General features: G+C 36.3%; 1 protein-coding gene and 1 pseudogene across 1 annotated transcript in view; one reads left to right on the top strand and one right to left on the bottom strand.

Moving 5' to 3' along the window:
* The window catches only part of LOC131004571 (acyl-acyl carrier protein thioesterase ATL3, chloroplastic-like), a 29,757-nt gene extending 18,672 nt beyond the window's left edge, over window positions 1-11,085 (top strand). Inside the window, exons 4-5 of the mRNA XM_057931279.1 lie at window positions 7,390-7,485; window positions 10,815-11,085. Coding sequence (XP_057787262.1) covers window positions 7,390-7,485; window positions 10,815-10,913 — 195 coding nt within the window. The 3' untranslated portion in view covers window positions 10,914-11,085. The remainder of the gene's footprint in view (window positions 1-7,389; window positions 7,486-10,814) is intronic.
* Window positions 11,086-13,794: 2,709 nt separating this feature from the next.
* On the bottom strand, window positions 13,795-14,192 carry LOC131004573 (60S ribosomal protein L34-like; annotated as a pseudogene).
* Window positions 14,193-19,586: the final 5,394 nt, after the last annotated feature.

The following is a 19,586-nucleotide window of genomic DNA, read 5'->3' as shown; positions in this document are numbered from 1 at the left end:
CTGAAAGCGATAAATGTTAAAGGATTTTTACATGGTTCGGAACAAGTTCCTACGTCCACGGTCAGTTAAACACACTGACTATCACTCTGGGCTTGTGCTTACGGGTGCACAACAAACCTTAGACTGAAAATACAATTTTCAGTACCAACACTCTGTGTTGGATTTCTCGCTCACTCTTAGCATGCAAAGACACAACAATGCCTTTACTAGCGGGTGGCTAAGATCTCTTGGAGTCAGAACACTGATCTGAATTCCTCTCTACTCAAACACTCTTTTCGCTCAGTTGAAAGAAGGTTTGAAGTACCCACTAGATTACAGAGAACAAACTCTCTGTAATCGGGAACTTAGGCTTTGGATATTACAAAGTATTTGCCTAAGAGACTAAGAGAATGTATGAAATCAGTAGACTGATTTTGGCTTTGTATATTCTCTTCTTCGATTCAAAACTTTGAAGGTAGTGAATGGCCGAGTTGCGAATTTGGCAGAGTTTCAGCTTGTGCATTTGAATCGGTGAAGATTGTAGTGTTCCTCGAGCTCTATTTATAGGAGAAGTCTTGAATAGATCCGTTGGTGGAGATGGTCTTCAAGAATTCATCCGTTGTGAGAGTAATTTGAATTTAACTGAGGCTTCAATCTTCGAGGTTCCTTAATTTGGTGAAGGACGGCGTCTCAGGTACAGGAGGTAAGGTGCCTCTGAAAAGTTATCACTAAAAAAGAATACTCTGCAGAGAAAGGACGATATTCAATATATATCTCTGCATTTAATGCGTCTGTACTTGAAAGTGCGTGGCTTCCTCTTTACTCAGGAGATTCAGTCCGAGGAAGAATGTCAACTGATACTTGACTTGAGTATCAGTCCGCTAAATCCATGTGGCCTGCATTATTACTTAAGCCATAACTGATTCTCCAGTAAGCAACTCGATCAGTCAAACATCAGTATTTGACTTGGCATTTTCACAGCAGTCTTCAGTTGAGGTCTTCAGTCTTCAGTCCTCAGTCCTCTGGTCTTCAGTCTTCAGAACACTAGTTAATCTAGAAAATGAACTCAACACTTGAGTTCGAAAAGTTCTAGTCTATTACAATGAAAACCTAAGGATTTTGGTATCATCAAAACTAGGGTTAGGATATTTAATTAAGTTCCCAACAAAAGATCATGACAAAAGCTTTAATTTGATTATTTTAGGGTTATTGGCTCTTAAATACACCAACTTTGTGTTGAAATATAAACTTGATTTGTAAGTAAAGATATTTTGTAAAGAAAAATCTAGATTCAAAAATAAAAATAAAATATAGGAAGAAAGTAGAAAAATCTAGAACCTAAGATATTTAGATTAAAAGGCAACTTGAATTAATTAGCTAACTATCTAGATTATTCTAGCAAATAAGTGTCCTAGAATAGTCTAGCAAATTAAGTCGGTTACTTAACCGACATAGTCATAATATATATATGTGTGTGTACACTTTGGTATTGATGTGTAGAGCAAAAAAGCAATCAAGTTAAATAGCTTTAAAAATCAAGTGTTCCCCTTGTTCATTTCTTTGTTTGTCACGTCCACACACCCACATACACATTAATTCTTATATAGCCTCTTCATAAGTTTCATCCTCCAAAATAAATTTCTAAATAAATTTGCTTACATTCTCTCATCCTATATTCCAACAAAGTGGTATCAGAGCCACAAGATTCTACTTGTGGTATGGCGAATTTACAATCGTTTCAAGTCCCCATGCTCAACAAGAGCAACTTCGACAATTGGAGCATCAAGATGAAGGCGCTATTGGGAGCCCACGACGTTTGGGAGATCGTGGAGAATGGCTACGAGGAGCCGCAGGACGAGGCCGCACTATCCCAACAACAAAAGGATAGATTGCGAGACGCGAGAAAGAGAGACAAGAAGGCTCTCTGTCTCATTTATCAGGCGCTAGGGGACGATGATTTCGAGAAAATCTCGAATGCAAGTACCGCCAAAGAAGCGTGGGAGAAGCTCCAGAACGCGTGCAAAGGAGCGGAGCAAGTAAAAAAGGTACGACTTCAAACTTTAAGAGGAGAGTTTGAGTCATTACATATGAAAGAGTCCGAATCAATTTCGGATTATTTTTCAAGAGTCTTGGCGGTGTCTAATCAAATGAAAAGAAATGGTGAAAAATTGGAGGATGTAAGAATTATGGAGAAAATATTGCGCTCACTAACCCCAAAGTTTGAGCACATTGTGGTGACGATTGAAGAAACTAAAAATTTGGAGGAGATGACGATCGATCTCTTGTTGGGGTCGCTGCAAGCATATGAGGAAAAGCAAAAGAAGAAGCAAGAAATTTCAGAGCAACTTTTAAAGTTGCAAGTAAGCCCGAAAGAAAAAGAAGAAGGTTCGAGCAATGGCCATGGACAATTCGGGAGAGGACGTGGTCAAGGTCAAGATCGAGGAAGAGGTCGTGGACGTGGACGAGGACGAGGGGGCTTCGTCAACAGTAGTGAAAGAAAGGAGTTTACAAGTGGTCGGGGGAGGAGCAACCCGCAGTCGAGGTACGATAAGTCTTCAATAAAGTGTTATAATTGCCATAAATTTGGGCACTATGCTTCCGAGTGCAGAAGTGAAAAAGTAAGGATTGAAGAAATGGCCAATTATGCCGAGAACACGAGCGAAGCAAATGGTAGTGTGCTTCTGGCATATAAAGGAGAAGCTGGAAGAGATGACACGTGGTACCTCGACACCGGTGCAAGTAACCACATGTGCGGGAAGAGAAGCATGTTCGTGGAGCTCGATGAGACGGTAAGTGGCAACGTCTCCTTTGGTGATGAATCTAAAATTCCAGTTAAAGGAAAAGGAAAAATATTAATCCGCTTGAAGAATGGAAATCATGAATTTATTTCCAATGTTTATTACGTGCCCAATATGAAAAATAATATCTTGAGTTTGGGACAACTCTTAGAGAAAGGTTATGATATTCACATGAGAGATTATAATCTTTCAATAAGAGATGGCAAAAATAATCTTATTGCCAAGGTGCCAATGTCTAAAAATAGAATGTTCTTATTGAATATTCGAAATGACATGGCAAAATGCCTGAAAGCGTGTTACCAAGATCCGTCTTGGTTGTGGCACCCACGGTTTGGGCACTTAAATTTTGGCGGTTTGGAGTTGCTATCAAAGAAAGAGATGGTGAGAGGTTTACCATCCATCAAGCATCCCGATCAACTCTGCGAAGGTTGTCTACTCGGGAAGCAGTTCAGAAAGCCATTTCCAAAGGAGTCAAGCTCAAGAGCTCAAAAGCCACTGGAGTTGATTCATGCTGACGTGTGTGGGCCAATAAATCCAAGCTCCCTGGGTAAAAATAATTATTTTCTGCTATTCATTGATGATTTTTCTAGAAAAACGTGGGTATATTTCTTGAAGCAGAAGTCAGAAGTATTTGATGCATTCAAGAAATTCAAAGCTGCCGTCGAGAAGGAGAGCGGAAGACAAATCAAGGCCCTGAGGTCCGATCGAGGCGGAGAATTCACGTCAAGGGAGTTTCTAGAATTTTGCAAAGTAAATGGAATTCGGCGGCCCCTGACAGTTCCGAGATCCCCCCAACAAAATGGAGTGGCAGAAAGAAAGAACAGAACAATCATGGAGATGGCGAGGAGCATGCTAAAGACGAAGAATTTGCCTAAGGAGTTCTGGGCAGAAGCAGTGGCGTGCGCGGTGTACCTATCCAACCGATCGCCGACAAGGAGCGTGTGGGGAATGACTCCACAAGAAGCCTGGAGCGGGAGAAAACCAGGAATTTCTCACCTAAAGGTATTTGGGAGCAAAGCCTACGTGCATGTACCAGATGAGAGAAGGAAGAAGCTCGATGACAAAAGTGAAGCATTCATCTTTATCGGGTACGACTCTAACTCCAAAGGCTATAAGTTATATAACCCAGAGACCAAGAAAACAGTGATAAGTCGAGACGTGGAGTTCGACGAAGAAGGAGTCTGGGATTTCAGCTCCAACGGTGACTTCACCTACATCCCACAGTTAGAAGAAAGAGCAGAAGAGCAAGTTGGAGAAGTCCAACAAGAGCCAGTGACTCCACCAGCTTCACCAGTGCCAGTCACTGAAGACTCGCCACCATCTTTCTTAAATGAAAGAGCCACACCACGAGCAAGGAGCTTGGGCGAGATATATGAGGAAACTGAAAGGTTAGAAGATCTTACCCTATTTTGCCTATTTGCTGATTGTGAGCCTGTTAGCTTTGAAGAAGCAACAGATAGTGAAAATTGGCGAGTCGCGATGGATGAAGAGATCAAGGCCATAAAGAAGAATGATACATGGGAGCTCGTGACACTACCGAAAGGGCACAAGGCTATTGGAGTCAAGTGGGTGTATAAAGTTAAGAAGAATTCCAAGGGTGAAGTGGAGAGATATAAAGCAAGGCTGGTTGCGAAAGGATATAGCCAAAGAACTGGAATTGATTATGACGAGGTATTTGCTCCCGTTGCTCGCTTAGAAACTATCAGACTAATACTCTCTCTTGCAGCCCAAAATAGATGGAAGATTTATCAAATGGATGTCAAGTCAGCCTTCTTGAATGGGTATATAGACAAAGAAGTCTATATCAAGCAGCCAATGGGCTACGAGGTGAAAGGGCAAGAAGATAAAGTCTTGAAGTTAAAGAAGGCCCTATACGGACTAAAGCAAGCACCAAGGGCATGGAATAGCAGGATCGATAAGTACTTGGAGGAGAATGGTTTCACCAAATGCCCTCACGAGCATGCCCTCTACGTTAAAGCCAATGGAGGAGAAGTCTTAATTGTGTGCTTGTATGTAGATGATTTGATTTTCACAGGAAATAATCCAAAGATGATTGAGGAGTTCAAGAAGGCCATGTCAAAGGAGTTCGAGATGACAGACATTGGGCTGATGGCGTACTACCTCGGCGTGGAAGTCAAGCAACTCGAAGATGGGATCTTCATCACACAAGAAGGATATGCCAAGGAAATTCTCAAGAAGTTCAAGATGGAGGACTGCAAAGCAATCAACACGCCAGTGGAATGCGGGATAAAATTATCCAAGAACGATGGAGGAGAAAAAGTGGACCCGACATTGTTCAAGAGCTTGGTTGGAAGTTTACGGTACTTAACTTGCACAAGGCCGGACATTCTTTATGCGACAGGACTCGTGAGTCGCTATATGGAGAATCCAACTAATACGCATTTTAAGGCGGCAAAGAGAATTCTTCGCTACCTCAAAGGTACGCTCAACTATGGCCTGTTCTATTCAAGTACTGATGATTATAAGCTTGTTGGGTATAGTGATAGCGATTGGGCCGGAGACAATGACGATCGAAAAAGTACAAGCGGATTCGTATTTTTCATGGGAGACACTGCCTTCACCTGGATGTCGAAGAAGCAACCCATAGTCACGCTGTCAACATGTGAAGCTGAATATGTGGCTGCCACATCCAGTGTTTGTCATGCAATTTGGCTACGAAGTTTACTGGAAGAGCTTGGATGGCCACAAAAGGAGCCAACAACGATTTGCGTGGATAATAAGTCAGCAATCGCGCTCTCAAAGAATCCGGTGTTTCATAATCGAAGCAAGCATATTGACACCCGCTTCCACTACATCAGAGAATGCATTGCAAAGAAGGAGGTTCAAGTGGAGTATGTAAAATCACAGGATCAAGTTGCCGATATTTTTACCAAGCCGCTCAAATTTGAGGATTTCGTCAAGTTCAGAGTTTTGCTCGGAATGACAAATCAAGTTTAAGGGGGAGTGTTGAAATATAAACTTGATTTGTAAGTAAAGATATTTTGTAAAGAAAAATCTAGATTCAAAAATAAAAATAAAATATAGGAAGAAAGTAGAAAAATCTAGAACCTAAGATATTTAGATTAAAAGGCAACTTGAATTAATTAGCTAACTATCTAGATTATTCTAGCAAATAAGTGTCCTAGAATAGTCTAGCAAATTAAGTCGGTTACTTAACCGACATAGTCATAATATATATATGTGTGTGTACACTTTGGTATTGATGTGTAGAGCAAAAAAGCAATCAAGTTAAATAGCTTTAAAAATCAAGTGTTCCCCTTGTTCATTTCTTTGTTTGTCACGTCCACACACCCACATACACATTAATTCTTATATAGCCTCTTCATAAGTTTCATCCTCCAAAATAAATTTCTAAATAAATTTGCTTACATTCTCTCATCCTATATTCCAACACTTTGGGGGTAGTTTGGTTTTGCACATGAACTTTGAAATGTGTAAAAAAATACATGAACTTTAATGTTGTTGCAATTTTATCACAAATTCAAATATTAGATATTCAAACTCTATAAAAATCTTATGATTTTCGGGTTTAGAGATGTCTTATAAGATATCTTTGAGAGATGTCCTATACGATGACATTTTTTGAAACGTACGATGAATACACGTCGATATTTCGACTTGCCACATCATCTTTAATTTGAGAAAAAAATGAATTTGTGACATCGTATAGCACATCTCTAAAAGATATCATATAAGACGTCTCTAAACTCGTAAATCGTAAGATTTTTATGGAGTTCAAATATCTAATATTTGAATTTGTGATAAAAATGCTATAACATTAAAGTTCATATATTTTTTTACACCTTTTAAAGTTCATATGCAAAATCAAACTAGCCCCAAAGTTGAAGTATTTAGGCGCTAATAATCCATTATTTTATGTAGATACTGAGTTTAAAATGTAAAAAATATATTTATTTAAACTTTAAACTAAGGAAAATTTTCTCTCCCTCTCATCCTTTTTTCTAATAAATCTATTTTTTTTTTCATTTTTTCGTTTAACTTAATTTATTTTCTCAACTTATTTTTCATTTTCATATATCAGTTTTTATTATTGTAAATTCTTTATTTTCTATATTCAGTTAAATTTATATTTTTATTATATTTATAAATATGGTAATTGTGTTGGTATTAATTATATATATATATATATATATATATATATATATTAAGAAATATAAAAATATTTCTCGTGCATAGCACGGATGCAAATACTAGTTGATCTTTAAATTACCTGTGTTAGCCCTCAATTATTTATTTATTTTTTTCAAAATGATCGAGTTTGCGATCTTTTATTTGCAATTTATTGAGTATTGCTTTAATAGTTTCTAAATTAAATAATTTATGCATTAGTATAGATTCAATAATTAATACTAAGACAATAAATAGGTTATTATAGGTGAAAAAACTATTAGTAGTATCTGAATCATACTCACTGAAAAACTATTGTATCTTAAAAACTCCATTAGTTATTTTTATTTTCTTCTTTTTCTTATAACAAAAAAAGGGGGATATCCTTAAAAAAACATGGGGATAATTAAGTGTTTTGTTCTTATTTATTTTTTGAATTTTAAATTTTAAATTGTGATTACAGAAGAAAGATAAGTTCTTGTTGAAAGGGAGGATGTATGACTACTCTGCTACCCGGATGTATTTTGAATACTTTATCTTAAAGCTTCCAAATCATGAGGTTCGAGCTTTGTCCCTTTATACTCATATATATTTGTGGAACTTAATTTTTATATTTTCATAGTCTATGGTGTCAAATCCAACCACTTCCTTTATCCAAATAATAAATAAATAAATAAATAAAAAGACTATGGTTTCAATTTAGTTGAAACGACTTTTTTGTCATATATATTTATTTGGATTCTGATACCTCATAAATTATTATTGATATCATTAATTTCACAAATTACAAGCTTGTTTTATTTATTTCCCCTTCAATAAATATAACAAATCAAGCTTTGATTTATACGTACTTATTGAAAATAATATCTCAATACCAATTTACGGGGTATTAGAATTAAACTAACTATATAAAAGAAAAAGATAACACTAATGTGAATTAAATCGTGACCGATGCTCACAGAAGACACATAACATTTCTCTACATTAATATACCTTAGTAATAGTTCATATCTTTATATATATAAAAAGCAAAGTAAATGTCAATAAATTTAATTTGACGGATAATTTTGAAATTGGAAAAATAAGTTGTAAAATAAAATTCAAATTCAATTTTTTACTCCACTTAAAAATGAAAACAAGAAAACTGCAGACTAGAATACAAACCGCCAATTAAGTTGTATAATATACTATTATTTAAATTTTTATTTATTTTGTTTTCTTATTTTATAGATAGAATGTGTTTTTCTCATTTTCAAGTAGTTATGTACAAGATAAAATATGTAATCTACATCTTGAATGAAAGCTCATGAAATGGCCTTTAATTTGATACGTAAAATGTAAAAAATGGCTTTAAAATAAGCAGGTAATTATGATAATTTTAAAGTTATAATACACAAAATAATCTATTTTTATAAAGAATAATATTTTCCTTCAAAATTAAGAATTAAAATGTTATTTTCCTTGAAACTAGAAACATATTAATACTTTTTCTAATTTTTTTTTTTATCTTTTTATGTTTTTAATTAATTTTCTTTTGATACTACTTACACGCTTTATGTTCTTTTTTTCTTCCTACTTTTTTATTTATATCATTTCAATTTTCATAGTTTGTAATCCCATTTATTTTACATTGAAAATTTGTTAATGGCACACAATGTCACTATTATAAGAAGATAATATTATATTATAATTTATGTCAAGAAGGAAACCATAAAGTTGTCACCTTATAAAAGAATGTTTGCGATTTTTTAAGATAATAATTCATGGATCTATTTGTGTTGAATTGATTAATTATTTGTTTAAATCAATAAATATTAAAATAATTATAAATTAATTATTTAATAAAATTAATTAGGAGCAATTAAATTTTAAAAAATAAAGGGTATTGATCAATTATTTAGTAGTTAATTTGTTAAAATAAGTTGAAAATGAGTGAAGTTTAATTATAAAGTGAAATAAATAAGATTATGTGTAAGATTATTTACATGAAAAAATTATAAAAATGTGTTATCAAATATTATTACTCCATGTTTTTAACTTTGATTTTAATTTTCAATATTTATGTCATCATCAAATGAAAGAAAATTAAATTCAAGTTAAATAATCCAATTTTTATGGAATCAAAAGTTATAAGATATAAACAAAATCATTACAAGATTGAATTATTTCAAAATTATTGTTGCTTTCTAAATATGATTTATTTTCATTTTTTTTTCTATCCATACAATTATCTTTGATATGTATATTAAATTAAGTTTGGATATCTGTATATATCTAATAATATTTTAAAAAATATGTGTTTAGATATGGTCTGTGAGGGATCAATATGCTTAATAGCAATTGTTTTCATCGCTTGAATTCTGAAGATCTTTAATTGAGTCGTATTTATTTTCGGGCCGTACCAATGAAATTGAGTCGTTCTTTTTAAAAAAAATTAAAGCTACTTTTTCATTCACTCTATTTTTCATTTTACTTTTTCATTCATTTCTTCACTAAATATTAGCTCCTCAAATCTCGGGCCAAAAGAAACGTCTCACCTTCGATGGGACGAATGAAGTATTATTAATCATCATAAAATATATGGATAATTTATGTAATGTAAAATCACAATCACCGCGCATCGCGCGGGAGGTACACTAGTTCTAATTCAAAAGCAAAAGTAATGAAATTTGTACAACTAAGTAATGAGGAAAGTTTTGGTTAATTAGGTCAATGCCTTTGGTTTGGGTGATAAGGCATAATTAATAAAATAATTCATCTTAATCAAGCATTAGGTTTGCATGATTGAGCCTGTGATTGATAACTTGGTCCACATCTAATCATTCAAATGAGTGATTATTTATCACCCCAAAGTTGGATGGATTATTTCATCAGTCCTCTAATCTTATAAATCTTATTAATCATATCTATCACATCTACCAAATCAAACGTCTCGTCTCCTCGATCGGTGTTAGACTTTCGAACTAATTAAATAATTTGGACCAAAAAAAAAATCGGAACCCTCATTCTTTTGCTCAATTTGAACCTAACCCTTTGATTTTATGTTGGTATGACATCCCAATAAAATATCACTAGATAAACATACTAACCTTATTCATGTCCAATCATGTTATATACGATCTTTCTTCGACAGATGCCTAGAATAAAAATACTCTTAAGTGTATAAAATATAAACGTTTCTTAATGTACGAATTTTATGTAGAACACGTATGAATTTATCCAACAGAGTTACGAATTGCGAAAAATAAATTTTTGTTACCTTTGGGATTCGAACTCAGGACCACGAATTCATCCAACAGGGTTACAAATCAACCGTAGATCTTGATGATCTAAGGGCTGAAAATCATTTATATTTTATACACTTAAGAGTGTTTTTATTCTAGCCCTCCCCTATATATATACACACACACAGAAAGAGAAATGTTCAATTAAGAAATTAAATAGTTTGCGAAATTACGAAACATTGAACATATCAATAATTTTGATAAACATAAGTATTTGTTGAAATCTCGCACTCCAGGATTCAAACCCCAAATCAAAATACTTGTTCAATAAAATTATTGACATGTTCATCAAAATCATTGATCTATTTAACGTTTCGCAATTTCACAAAATATTTAATTTTCCAATGGAACCTAACCCTATATATATGACTATATGTGTGTGTATATATATATTCATATAAACATCAAAGCAAATGTACATAATTCATGTCTCGAACCTTAGTATTGTTTTTATAAAAAATTTCCTCAACATATTTTTATTTGAAAAATATCCCAAGAAAATTATATGTAGGTTGTCATGCATGATTAGCATTTGAAAATTGTGATATATATTAAGTGATCTGTTAAATTACATTACATTTTTCCCCTCTGATTGTGTGTGTAGCCCATTCTCGAGAGTAAAGCCACTGGGGTTGTGCTTGATAAGAATTTGCGTCCAGTTCGTATTCCTCCACTAATCGCATCTAGAATCGATCAGTTCTGACTCAAGGGAAACAAAAGAGATAATTATTCTAAACTTGTTGTAGATTCTTGTTTATGATTTTCTATATATAAAGTTGAACAGTCAATGGAATCATATACTATCTTTATCTTTATATATATAAAAAGCAAAGTAAATGTAAATAATTTCAATTGCAAGGATATAATTGAAATTGAGTGACAAAAATTAAAACCAATTTTAACCGCTGATTCCATTTCCCAATAAAACCGCATCACTATTTATCTTTTGCTTTCTAAATGATTCTCCCTCCGTCCCACTTCAATTGACATTTTTACTTTGGGCACGAAGATTAAGAATAAATGGTTGAGTGTGTAAAGTGAGTGGGGACCATTTGTTTAATGTGTGTAGAGAAGGTAGGGACCACATGCTATTTTTGGAAAGTACCAATTGAAGTGGGATAAACAAAAAAGGCAAGTGTGCCAATTGAAATGGGACGGAGGGAGTATAAGCATAACTTATTGTTTTTATTTAATTAAAATATAAGTTTGTTAATTAATCAACTTGTATTTTTAGGGCCGCCTGTTACATTTTTTTAATAACAAAATTGATTAGTATATCTTTAAACAAACTCAACAAATTTAATATTACCAATATTAATATAATTGACTCTTTTAAACAATAATATTAAATAATTGAACTTTTAAAGTGTTGTCGATTACTACCTCTCAAAACAAATTGAACTAATTAATAGTAAATAAATTTTTACTGAACTAATTCAATCTGAATAAATTTCAATTTCGAAGATATAAATGAAAATTTTGAAAAAATACCACTACTCTAATTGTCTAATACCAACTACCGAAAATGTTAAAAAAGAAACTTATTTTTAAAATTTCTTTGAAAGAAAAATTTATTTCTATCCATTTTTTGGATGTTATTTAAGTTTTGTGCTTCTTAAAATTCATTTTTTTAATTATAATATTTTAATTTTTTAAATTGTGTATTCATATACTCCCTCCGTCCCAATAATGAAGACACACTTCATTTGGGCACGGAGATTAAGGAGAGGTATATTAGGTATTAAAGTGTTGGGAACCACCTCTATTAGTGTAGTTGATTAGTTTTAATTTAGTGTATTTATTTATTTCTATTTAATGTTTTAGTTGAATTTTAAATTTTTGTAATTTCATTAGTTTCGAAAATTTTAATTAATTTAAATGAATTAACTAAAAAATTTGTCCAGAATTCATTACCGCCAACCGCCGCCTCCGACAACCACCGCCGCCACCTCCGACACCACCGCCACCTCAGAAATTCAACCCCCAATTCATACCCAAAATCGACACTACCGCCGCCTACGACAACCACCACCACCTCAGAAATTCAACCCCCAAATCAAACCCAAAATCGAACGTGCAAAATCGAACCCAAAAATCGAACAGAGAGAGATGCGAGGGGAAGAAGGAAGGCGGTCGCGGCGCGGCCCCAGAGCCGCCGTCGGACGGAGAAGGAGAAGCAGGCGGCGGCCGAAGAAGGAGAAGAGAGAGAGATGAGCGCGGTTTCAGACCCGACGTATCTCGAGCGATGCCTCCGCCTCCCCAGAACCAGATCCACCACTATCTTCCTCTCTCAAATCGAACCTAGAAATTGAGGGTGGTGGTTTGGCGGATCTGGGTTTTTGGGAGAATGAGAGGAAGGGCGGTGGTGGCGGATCTGGCAGAGGAAGGGCGTGGGAAGGGGCGCCGTTTGAGGGAGAATCGGAGAGAAAGAGGGAGGGGCTAGGGCAGCGGCGGTGATGAGGGAGAGAGGGCGCGATGAGGGTGAAAACCGCCGACAGGGCGGCGGCGGCAGCGGCGGCGGCGCCAAGAGAGCAGAGAGAGAGAGGATGAGTGAGAATATTGAAAGAGGGAGAAATGATTTAGGGTTTTATTAGACTTTTATACTCTAATTAGTGATAAATTAATTAATGATTGGTAAGCCCTAATTATTTCCATATATAGAAATGTGTCTTCATTATTGGGACAGCCCATTAAGGAAAGTGTGTCTTCATTATTGGGACGGAGGGAGTATTTTTTTTTGAAAAATAACTGGATTGTGTAATTTTAATTTGTTTTCTTTATTTTTTACACAAAACATGTCTTATTTTTTTGTGTGGTTTCATCTTAGATAATATATATATATATATATATATATATATATATATATGTTATTTTTTTTTATTTAAATTACATTGGTTATATTAAAATATTAGATCACTTTGCAAAAAATAAATTTGATATCAAAGTTTAATTTATATTAATATTATAAAACATATATATGCACATTTTGCGCGAGTCTAAAATCATATTCATCGCGCATAGCGCGGGAGGTACACTAGTATATATAAAAAGCAAAGTAAATGTAATTTAATTCAATTTTAAGGATATATTAATTGAAATTTATGGAAAAAGTTGTAACCACACTCCTGAAAATCCGTTGACCATGAGTTTGCTAATAACAACGGATGATTATAATTAACTAAATAAATATAAACATTAAATAATTGAAATCTTTTGTTGAACTAAATTTGTTATATTAAATTATTTATATTTTTAGTAATGTTTTTTAAAGAAAAAGAAACTAGAATCCGTATTTCAATTTTTCTTCTTCTTTTTTTCTAATCTAATATTGTATTCAATTATTTATTTTTGTTCATTTTCATTAAACAATAATAAGAGGAAATTTATGGGCAAAATGGATTTTTGAAAGGCGTTTAATGTGTAAACTTTTTTATTTATACCCTTTTATTATTTACACAATATATATTTCTTTTACTATTTTTGTGTGATTTTCATCATGGATAATATATATTTTTTATTTTTACTAATTAATTGGAATTAAAATTAAGTCATGGCATTCCAAAAAGTTAATCGCCATCAAAATGCTAGAGATATTTTGACAAACTGAAGATCACAATAGATGCCATTTCCAAAAATCGAGAGAAACGACAAGGTTTAAAAAATCTGAGTAAAACCCCAAACTTGCTCAAAACTAAGTATCTCAGCATGTTAGAGGCAAGCTTTTCCTTGGTCTTCTGTATCTTCAACACCTTCTTCTGCTCTTCCACCAAGAAAGCTCTAATGATCCTCTCCCTCACAGATAGCACTCCACCATAGGCACAAGGATCCTCTTTCCAGTAACAGGGCACTTGGGACCACTTGCACGCTTCTTATACACTAGCTTCCCTCCGGGAGTTTTGACGACTCCATGCTGATTGGATTTCGTTGCGTAGCTATGTCGCTTCCTGTATGTCAGCCGCTGCACCATGGTTCCGGCTTCGGGTTTTTGCTGCGCCACATCATGGATAATATATATAGAAAATGGATGCGAAATCAAAAGTCATGACAAATTAAAAATTTTAAATATTAAATTGTTTTTTTATTTTTAGTCATTTTTTCATATAAAATGCAAATGTAATTTTAATATACTTTTTAATGTTTATTATTTCTTAAATATGTACACATATAATTTTCTCAAACTCTCATTTGATTAATTGATTATCATAAATCTTTCTTAAAATTATATATCAAAAGGTGTGCATACACGCATTTTCAGTAATCTCATCTGAATAATTGATTAATAAATCTAACTCTACATTAAAAATAGAAAAGTGAATAATTTATTTTTTAAAATATGAATCATATGATAAAATATTTACTAATATATAACATTTTTAAAAACATATACAAATGTAATATGAGATGATGTATTTTTAGAAAAGACCAGGAGTGTGTAATATTTTTATTTCTGTTTTATTTATTTCTTTTGCAAAACATAATTTTATTGTTTTTGTTTGGTTTCATCATGGATAATATGGAAACCCATTTAATTTGGTTTATAATGAATATGAAATAAAAAAATAAATTAGAATTATATTAACCAAATAAATATTTTTATTTTTTATTTATTTCTAAAGGTCATACATGTTTAAATTTTCCGATACATAATTTTTTTTTAGGAAAATGGAGATAAATTTTAGAGCGCAATGAAACCTTCGAAACTTTGTCCAAACCCTAGCCTTGCCGCCTTCCTTGCCGATTTCTGATGCAGCCTTCGTCGGACTCCGGCGGCCGCGCTAACATGGTGAACGTTGGAGGCACCATGACTGTTTCCAATAACTTTTCTCTGAATTCCGCTGGTTTTAATCGCACTGGGCGAAACCCTAGCCCACCCCATAACTCTCAAACTGCTACACAAGGGAAAGCTTCTGGCTCTTCGATGGACTTAGGTGACCGCGCCAACTCGGTGAACGTTGGAGGCGCCAAGAATTACTTACCTTCCGCTGGTTTTAAGGTCACTGGGCGAAACCCTAATCCTCCACATAACTCCAAGACTGCTTCACACGGAAAAGTCTCGGGATATTCGATGGATCGACAGCATACCACAGACTCACCCAGTCATGGTGAAAACACGTTGGGCTTGACTGAGACGACAGTTCCTGCTGTTGAAATTCCTCCGATGAAATCTTATGCTGATATTACTACGAATAGGGTTCCTCGTCGACCTGATATGGCTGCTCATCACTTCCACGCCCTTAGGCCTACTAAAGAGGGAGATCATGTCTGTTTCAAGATGCCTAAGGATCTGCTTTCAAAACAATTGTCTCTGTTTGAACATGCCATGACGGGACGGCTTTTTCTACGTAAAGGAGAGAAACCCAAGCCTGCGATGATTATCAAGAAGGAGCTTTCTAAACTTTGGAACATCAATGAGAACTGGCAGATCAGTCCTTTGGGAAAAGGATACTATACGATGGTTTTCAAAAATGCGGAAGATAAACTACGTGCCAAGACTAAGCCGATTTGGGAAATTTTTGAGGGCTATATTAGAATGCGGGAATGGGTCAAAAACTTTGATCCTTTTAAGGAACACTCCTCTTTAGCCAATGTTTGGGTTCGTATTCACTATCTTCCCATTGAATATTGGCATGCTGAGGTGATTTCTGGCATTGCTAGATACATAGGGCATCCTCTCAAGATTGACGGGGCTTCTATTACTCGCGATTTTGGGCAGTTTGCGCGAATCCTGGTGGAACTAGATATGTCACAACCTCTCCCTAATACCTTACTCTTTGATGCGGATGATTTTTCTTTTCACGTAGAATTTTCTTATGAATATTTGCCTTTCTATTGTTCTAGGTGTAAAATCACGGGACACTCCCCGGATAAATGCCGCAAAGCTCAATCTAAGGCCGGGGGAGGTGCTAATGCTGAATCAAAACAGCCTCCAAAAAGCTCAGTTTTGGGGAAGCAATGGCAGGAAATTTCGGATTCCCGGGGAGAGTTGGGTCCGGGTGGGCAAGATTTGAACCGTGATGGTGAACGTAGACAAACGGCTGGGAGTCCTACTTCTTTGAAAAAGCAGAACTCGGTGACTACGAATGAAAATAGATTTCACATCTTGAATGATGACGTGGGGATTATGATAGAAACCGAGGAGGGTTTGGTTGAGCAGCAGGGGGTTCCACATGAGGAAAAATCTACTCAGAAGAAGTCAAAGGAAGTTGTTAAGGAGAATCCGAACGCTCCAATCAAGTGGAGCGTGCAACCTCAGGAGCAGGCACCCTGGACAGAAGATGATTCGCGAGGAGCGATTGTTATTGAAGATCAGATGGTTCAGCTGGGAAATCAAGAACAAATCTGTTCAGGTTCGGACCTTTTGGAAGCCATCTCCAAACCGGTTCAGAGGTCGGTTGTTGATAACAATCTTACAGATTACAGCTCGGAGGAGGAAATTGAGACTATTATTGCTGATGTTGAGACAGCTGCGACTGGAGAGAAGTCTGTTAAAGCTATGGAAAATGCCATGAAAGCTGAGCGATTGGAGCAGATTCTCGCTCTCGCCAAGGCGCCCATTCCGGAGGTTAAAAGGGGGCGTGGCCGTCCCACGAAAAAGGAGCAAGCGGCAAGATCTGTTGGTCAAGTTTTTTCACAGCAGGCGGATGAAACGATTAAAAGTCGTTTGAGAAAATCAGGAGATAATGGAACTAAGCCTCGGGAGTATGTGATTGACAATAGTGGCAAAGCGTGTTTCCAAGCGATGGATAATGTTGTTAAAGAGAGCTGGGCTGATCAAGTGGAGAGAAGCGGGGCTTCTCCTGCTAATCCGAATTGATTTTATGAATATTATGGCCTGGAATGCCCGTGGGATGACGGACGAGTCCAAGCGTTTGCTCAAAGAGCATTGTTTTCTCCTGTTATCTTGGGTGTTATTGAACCTAAGAAAGCTCTTCGTAAAATTCGCCAAAACTTCTGGACTTCGGTGAATTTAGTCCCGGTGCACCAGAACTGTAGAGATCCTAGTTGCCCGAACATTTGGATCCTTGCTCAGCCTTCTGTTGTTACCACTGTCATCTTTTCATCGTCTCAGGCGGTTATCGTTGATTGTATCTGGCAGAATCTTTGCTTTCGTGTTGCCATTATTCATGGGGATAATGAACAAACTCTTAGACGTGATCTTTGGAGAGATTTGCTTCACTTTACTTCTGGTAACACCGTTTTTATTGGGGATTTTAATGCCGTGAAAGGTGCCAATGAAAGAATCAGCACTGCTTCTCCGGCCAGGAGCTCGTGTATGGAGTTTTGTTCCTTTATTGATGATACTTGCTTTATCGAGTCCCCTACTGACGGGTTGCGTTTTACTTGGTCGGGTCGTCGCTTTCTTCCTCGTCATGTGGAATCCATTCTTGACAGAGCTCTGTTCTCTCAAAGTTTTGCTGATCTTTGGGACTCGGTCACCACTTCGATCCTTCCCCGGGTTACTTCTGACCACTCTCCTCTCGTTTTAAGATGCAATCGTTTTTGCTATTCTGGCAAACGTCAGTTCCGTTTCTTGAACATGTGGGTTCTGCATCCTACGTTCCAGGAGACGGTCCGTACTTCGTGGCAGAATGCCGTTAGCACTAGCTGCCCGATTCTTCTTGTGATGCTGAAGCTGAAGCGGCTTCGCTCTGTTATTAAGAACTGGAATAAGGAGGTCTTTGGAAACGTTGATCTGAGGATTGCGGAGTTTCAGCGACAGTTAGCTATAACTCAGGGAAAGATCTCGGATACTGGTTATACTGATACTTTATTTGATGAGGAGGTAAGTTTACAGGCTGAGCTGAATATTGCGCTTACGCAGAAAAATAATCTCTTACAGCAGAAGAGCAGGGCTACCTGGTTACATGATGGGGACAGAAACACTTCTTTTTTCCACAGATTGACGAAGTTTAAAAAACGGAACGTCGATCACTCGGCTTATTGTTAATGGTGTGGACACTTATGATCAGCATACCATTGAGCAGCATGTTGTCGAGCATTTTTTTGCTCTGTTTTCTGATGATGGCAGCCCGCACGCTGACCCTATGGAGGTGGAGGCGCTCATTGAGCATTCTGTTTCTGAGGAGCAGAATCATACTTTAGTCTGTATTCCTGATGAAAGTGAGATCGCGGCGGCGGTTTTTGGTATGGATTCCAACAGTGCTCCTGGTTCGGATGGCTTTTCGGGAAAGTTCTTTCATAGTTGTTGGGAGACTCTTAAGACGGATGTGGTTAAGGCGGTCCAGACTTTCTTCTCTAGATCCTATCTTCCCGCTGGTTGCAATTCGAGCACTATGATTCTTATTCCTAAAAAGGAAGCTGTTGCTTCTGTGGCTGACCTTCGTCCCATTGTGCTCTCGAATTTCTTATTCAAAATCATTTCGAAGATTCTGGCTTCGAGGCTTAGTGTGGTGGCTGCCACTCATGTTGCTGCTAACCAATTTGGCTTTATTAGCGGTCGGAATATTCATAACTGCGTTATGCTCAGCTCTGAGGGGTTCAACTGTATGCAAAGGACAAATCGGGGATACAATATGGCCTGCAAAATTGATATCAAAAAAGCCTTTGACACTATTCGTTGGGAGTTCATTGTTCAAGTTCTGAGGGCGAACGGATATCATGAGACTTTCATCAGGTGGATTTCTATCATCTTTCAATCTGCCAGGCTTTCGATTTTGTTCAATGGCAAGATCAGTGGTTATTTTGCTTGCTCTCGTGGCGTCAGGCAAGGAGATCATCTTTCGCCTATTCTTTTTGGAATTGCTGAAGATGTTTTAAGCCGTCTCATAAGCAGCTGTGTGGACTCTAGACATCTCGTTCCTATGGGATTCAGTAGGAATGCCCACTTCCCTACGCACCTGTTTTATGCGGATGATATCATTCTTTTCTGCACTGCCACTGTTCGGAATGCACGTAAGATTCAGGATATTTTGACCTATTATGGCTCCATCTCTGGGCAGATTTGCAGCCAGGAAAAGTCGAACATTTATTTTGGCTCCAAAGTTCCCACTGAGAGAAGACGGGCTATTCAGCGTGCCATGGGATTTGCTATTGGGAATCTGCCGGTGATCTATTTGGGCGTTCCTATTTTCATAGGACGTCCCCGTGCCTCTTATTTTATGCCCATCTTCGATCGTATTGTGCAGAAATTTGCCAGGTGGAAAGGTCTTCAGCTCTCCATTGCTGGTCGTCTTTGTCTTGTTCGCTCGGTGATCCAGAGTTCGATTGTGCATTCAATGATGGTTTATCGGTGGCCTAAATCTCTGCTGCATTCCTTGGATAAGAAGTGCAGGAACTTCGTCTGGACCGGGAACATTGATGAGCGACCTAAATGCTCGGTTAGTTGGGGGCGTGTGTGTGCGCCTAAGGAGGAGGG

The sequence above is a fragment of the Salvia miltiorrhiza genome, unplaced genomic scaffold (assembly GCF_028751815.1).
Source record: "Salvia miltiorrhiza cultivar Shanhuang (shh) unplaced genomic scaffold, IMPLAD_Smil_shh original_scaffold_428, whole genome shotgun sequence".
NCBI classification, from domain to species: Eukaryota; Viridiplantae; Streptophyta; class Magnoliopsida; order Lamiales; family Lamiaceae; genus Salvia; species Salvia miltiorrhiza.
The sequence above is the reverse complement of the archived record's forward strand: the minus strand, read 5'-3'. Positions and strand labels throughout refer to the sequence as shown.